At 40.1% G+C, this 6,000-nt stretch overlaps 1 protein-coding gene across 2 annotated transcripts in view; it reads left to right on the plus strand.

Moving 5' to 3' along the window:
• Positions 1–4,813, plus strand: part of LOC126282056 (lipase 3-like) — a 196,908-nt gene extending 192,095 nt beyond the window's left edge. For both annotated transcript variants that reach the window (XM_049981493.1, XM_049981494.1), the window contains one exon: positions 3,758–4,813. In XM_049981493.1, the coding sequence (XP_049837450.1) occupies positions 3,758–3,985 (228 nt within the window). In that variant the 3' untranslated portion in view covers positions 3,986–4,813. The remainder of the gene's footprint in view (positions 1–3,757) is intronic.
• The last annotated feature ends 1,187 nt before the right edge of the window (positions 4,814–6,000 follow it).

Here is a 6,000-nt window from a genome sequence, read left to right on the forward strand (position 1 = left end):
TTATACTGACTTTTTGATCATCATAACTAATGGCGTAAACGCATACAGTTGAAACTACACGATACTAGAAGCTAAAAAGTCTCAGTAAACATAGGGCCGATAATACGTTTCTTAAAAGCTACGAGAAATTTTTCATTTTCGATACTGTGGTACAAATTTCTTCTACGGCAAATTCTTTGCTTTCCATATTTTGGGAAGTGGTATTAGGGACCAAAATAAGAAAAAAGCGTCCAGGAAACAAGTTCTCTAAAACGTGTACCTTAATAATTACGAGCACTTGATCATTAGAAGAGCTGTGTTTCAAAGTAGCAAAGATGAACAAGTGCTCATAGCTCTTAAGGAATGTATTTTAGAGCACATGTTTACTGGACGTTTCTTTGTTTCACAGTATCGAAGAAGAAAAATCGCTCGTTGCTCTTAAGGTATGCATTTTCGACCCTATGCTTACTGAGACTATTTTGCTTCTAGTATGGTGTACTTTCAACTGTATGCGTTTACGCCATTAATTATGATGCACCCTGCATAAGGCAATGTCCTGACTGACTGACTCATCATCGCCCGGCAAAATTCGGTTTGATACAAAAAATTTATGTTGCAGGATAAAAAAGTTTCTGTGGAAATAGCATCACAAGAACGCAAATGCACGGTTAACAAAGACTTTGAATTCCATCTATCAGAATCGCTTTGTGACCAGAAGTACATTCGAAAACACCATGCTTTTGTGGCCTTAATTAGCGTGAAAGGCTTAGAAGGTGTTGCAGTTTATGAACGACATAACATTCGATTAAAGAAAAGCAAGAAATGAAAAACTGCACAGACCACTGAGCCTTCGCGAGCGAAACAGCAGGCTCTAAGCTAGTTATATCTATGTGACGGATGACTTTTACTTTGTGGGTCTATAATGTACAGACGTAATTTTTAACTGTTTCATTACACCCTAACGTCATGGTACAGCTCTTCATGCTCTTTGCTTCAGGACGTAGAATATTTCAGTCTAGTGAACAACACAAGCCATTGGTATATTTGAACTGTGACTTCATATGTTATCTATAGAGCGCCTATAATGTGTTCGTTTGTAACTTTCAGTTCTAGTTTGTATTTTGTTTGCAATTTGTCTTTTAGCTCTTGTTCAGTAGAATGGATATTGCTATTTATTTACACTATGTGGGTAGAGATTGGAGATGTGCAGTCCGAGTTTCAGGTTAGGTGCGAAGGTCACAGTCAGATTGTTGCTTGGCGAATTCAACGAAAGTGCCTTGACAATTTTCAATATATATATTGCGCATTCCGTATATACATTCTCGTCCCCAACGAATAACCCTATTTTCTCCCTGTGATCTGATATCAAGTTTTTGTATGTTTGAGGATATTAATAACAAGAATATCTACCACAGAAACCCCTATTCCTGTGAAAGTACCATTATTTTTTCGAACTGTTTATTGGTTTCTTTTCTTTTTCGTTTTAGTGAAGCTATCAATTGATTGCTTCCGAGGCTCGTATCTGATATGACATAATCGGTCTGTCAGCACGGATCGCTTCGCTTATAAATCCCGTTCCGTCATGTGATTGACGTACCGATATTCACAATCATCAATAAGGGCTGCTCACTTTGTGCAATGTTTTCTTCCCACTACTTAAATTTTGATTGTGAGAAGTCTGTCAAAAAGGCATTTTCGACTATTATATGTTCTCTGTTGATCTCTTAATATTTTCCATCTAACTTTGTATTTTGTGACTGCTGACTATTTCCGTATCTGAACTCTTAAAGATTTTAAAATAAAACAAAGATTATTTACCTTCTTCATCTTTATTCTTCACGCATTATTATGTCATAACAGCGCTCTGGGTAGCAGCAACAAGCAAAACTAGCCGCCACATTTTGTTAACGTCAACACAGTCAGCATACAACAGAACAACCTTTATAAAAAATGTATACCTCTTTGTTACAACAGAAGTTTTGATTTGTGATCAAAGTATGGTGAAGAAATTTTTTTCTGAATCATAAATCGTGCCCAGGATATGTTCAAAGTGGCAGAAAGGGCACTAATGAAACATCAAAGCAGGGGAGAGCAATTTTCTCTTAAGCTTATGTCTCGATGTATTCAGAATGTTGGGACGTAGACCATGAGTATTTGCTGGGTTGATTTCCTAATGGTTCCTCTGAAATGGAAGAGAAATATTATAGTCTGCTCTGATAAAGCCGTTGTTAAACTTGTAGGTTAATTCATTTGTGCAACACTAAATCAATGGCGGACAGAGGGAAACAGATAAAGTAAACGTATGTAGATATAATATTGTAAATTGTCCTACTTTATGCAGAAAATTGGTCTCAGCTACATTTTATTGTCGAATAATTGTAAGCTTAGGTAACACAGCACTATTTATTATTAAACTTGTCAAGTACTGTATATTACAAACGAGTTTATTTCATTTATCTTTATTCCTATTAGTTTTACAAGAGAAATATTAGATTTCCTGTAGAGATCTGTTTTTTAGTTCATTGCACCACATACAATAATATGTTACAGTTTCATTTTATCCTTTATAAAACGGTTCTTGAAAGCGCGCCACTGTAAAAACAATGGTTTCGCTTGTTAAACAGTAATAGTTGCTTTTATACAATTACGGTAGCAGGTTAACATCAGATTTATGATGTCCTTTATGGTGTTAATTCATGCAAGCAAGTTACGCAATGGTATTAATATTGAACCTACATAAGTTAAGTACAGGGGATCCCGTATTTGCTCTTTTCCACAAACAAATATAAAACAATATGTCATAAAACATGACAGTCTTGGCTTCCATTACAATTTCTCAAAGCCACACAAAAACGACATAAGGCTACAAGAACAAAAATCTTGCCTGCATATATGCAGTTCTCCTCTAGAACAACGATACTTAAGCATTCGAAGAACGTTTTTAAATGTTTGTTTACTCATTTGCTTTTACTATAAATACCAACGGTCTGTTGACGGCACCTCTGATAAATATGCAAAACTTTAATGTCATTCGAATCGGATAACGCAGTGCGCCTGTGTAAAATACGTGACAAAAAGTGTTTGTGCTGTTACAAAAAGAAGAAAGGCCAAGAAAAAACAAGGAGAGTAGAATGTAAGTAAAATGAACAACTGTTAGTGCGTAACTTTAAACTCAAGAAATTGAAGTAAATGATTGGAATCGTTGCTTTTGCACAGGACAGCTACAGCATCCAAACTGTTGTCGATATTTTACCGCTGTAGAAACTGAAGATACATGTAATTTGCCAGCTGAAAATGGGTGCAAACCCGAATTGCATATTGGCATAAATAAAACGCATTAAAAAAGTGGTTGGTCGCTGTATTCTTATAGTAAAAATATCATTATCCACGGCCGCGGAGCTCAACAGTCCAAATAAAATGGACAAATTGTTATGGCTACTAAATTTTAAATGGCTTCAAATGCGGCAGCGCCTTTGTCAGTCTACATTGTTTATATAGGTCGTTGATAATTACACAAACAATTTATAAACAAAACTATTATGTAGATCAAGTTGACAATCCATTGATACAACTGCGCAATAAGTATGAGTATCACAACAGCTACATTTGTAGCTCGGTATGAACGATATTTCAGTGCCAGAGCGAGATAGCTCCTAGCTACCCCCCACACTTCCCCCGGATTTCTTGCTCTGTGGCGACAAGACTGCACTTATTAAGAAATCGGGGCTGCACCCCTCCGATGTAGAGGCATACTGTGATCGTGACATTTGTGTTACAGGACGTGAAACGCCTGCAAGATGCTCTACCCAAAAACATCGTGGAGATGTACAGGGTGCCCGAGGTCGGCTTCACACACATGGACTTCATGTGGGGACGTAACGCCAGAAGACTGATCTACGACAAGATCTTGGCTTCGATTGTCAACACGGAGCCGCCGATCGACGAGAGATCTCTGCGGAAGCGGCGAAGCAAACGCTCCAACGCAGAGGGAAAAAGGCGGGACTGAGAACTCATTGCGGTGTGAAGACGTAGACACTTGCGTACTGAAGAGGATACATACTCATTGTGTTATATCTACCTCACCTGACCTTACTGTGATGGAAATACGTACACACTTACCTGCTGAAGCGGATGCATACTCAGTGTGCTATATCTACCTCATCTGACGAAAGAGCTTCAGATCGCCAGGCATGACTGCATAAGCAGCTCGACACGGCGATCTGTAGCGATGGTCGCTTATACTTTGGTACTATTACGAAATATGGGATGGCAGCACTATAGTACCGCCTACTTTAGACCACAGAGTAACAGTTAAAATCTTGTGTGCCGGACCGAGACTCGAACTCGCGACCTTTGCCTTTCGCGGGCAAGTGCTCTACCAACTAAGCTACCCAGGCACTAAGCTACCCAGCTCTCCTGCGTAGTGCTGCAGGGTTCGAAAAAGAGCTTCTGTAAAGTTTGGAAGGTAGGAGACGAGGTACTGGCAGAAGTAAAGCTGTTAGGACGGGGCCTGAGTCGTGCTTGGGTAGCTCAGTTGGTAGAGCACTTGCCCGCGAAAAGCAAAGGTCCCAAGTTGGAGTCTCGGTCCGGCACACAGTTTTAATCTGCCAGGAAGTTTCATATCAGCGCACCCTCCGCTGCAGAGTGAAAATCTCATTCCAGTTATAATCTTGCTTCACTCTAACAATCTACCCAAATATAACAGGAGTGACATATGTGCCTATTGTCTTGCGGCCACAAGTGGTCACCACGGGTCGGCAATAACATGTGACACATTGTAGGAAACGCTTTATGTCTGATCCCGTGGTCTTCTTACCTTCATCGTTGCAGGAAATGGACAAAACTGTACGAACACTCAATGAATGTGGTGCATGACAATATTCAGTGTCCAAACAGGCATGTAATGTCCTGGGGAGCTTTGTTATAATATGAACAGTCACAGCTCATCTACAGAATTTTAGACGGCACTTAAAAGTGCTGAGGAATGTTTTCAGACTGATTAAAACAATGTACAGGGTATCGACATGAAACCTCCCTGATTTCCAAGTCGTAGACGATGGGACGTTAAACTCTAAAACTAACCTCATTTCCAATTGCAGTTACAAAAACAGCAAAAAATAAAGAACTATTACACCTAGAAACTTATGGTTTATGGCAACAAGTAAAATAAATTGAAAAGTTTTGTACAAAAAATTAATTCATGTTTACATTGGCTTCTTTCGTAACTCGTAAAATGTCTGTGCGACATTCTGAACCCATGTCTACATAAGCATGTCAACGGTGGTGAAGACCATTGCAACCATATTTCTTTTACTGGGATTGCCAAGGCCACGTACGGGCGAGGCACACAAATTGTCTTTCACATAGTCCTATAGGAAGAATTCCAGATGGGTTATGTCTGGAAATCGCGGTGGCCAGTTGGTTGGTCCACCAAGCTCTATCTATCGCTGTGGAAACATTCGGTCCAGGAAGTCACCAACGAGTGAACTTCACTGCAGTGGTGCACGTCCTCCTAGAGGATCAAATTTGGCTGAAAGGGGAAGAAGCTGAGGGACAGAAAATTGCTTCAGCTCGTCCACATAAACTGTTCCTATAACTGTCTGCTCAAGGATTACGTTGCATCAGCCACAACACACATTCACCTTTTCGTTGTCTCTGATATGTTCCAGAAAACTGTGGCGGTTTTTCAAATCACAGATGTGAATGTTGGCTCAAAAATGGTTCAAATGGCTCTGAGTACTATGGGACTCAACTTCAGAGGTCATCAAACCCCTAGAACTTAGAACTACTGAAACCTAACTAACCTAAGGACATCACAAACATCCATGCCCGCGGCAGGATTCGCGGTTCCAGACTGTAGCGCCTAGAACCGCTCGGCCACTCCGGCCGGCTGTGAATGTTGTTCCGATTAAAGTCCTGACTTGTTCGAAATGTTGCTTCGTCAGAGAAAATTCCTAGATCTCGCCTGACCCGGTCCGGTATCTCAACGGCAAATTCGCAGCGGAGCTGGAAGTCGTTTCG

This window comes from Schistocerca gregaria, chromosome 7 (genome assembly GCF_023897955.1).
Source record: "Schistocerca gregaria isolate iqSchGreg1 chromosome 7, iqSchGreg1.2, whole genome shotgun sequence".
NCBI lineage: Eukaryota > Metazoa > Arthropoda > Insecta > Orthoptera > Acrididae > Schistocerca > Schistocerca gregaria.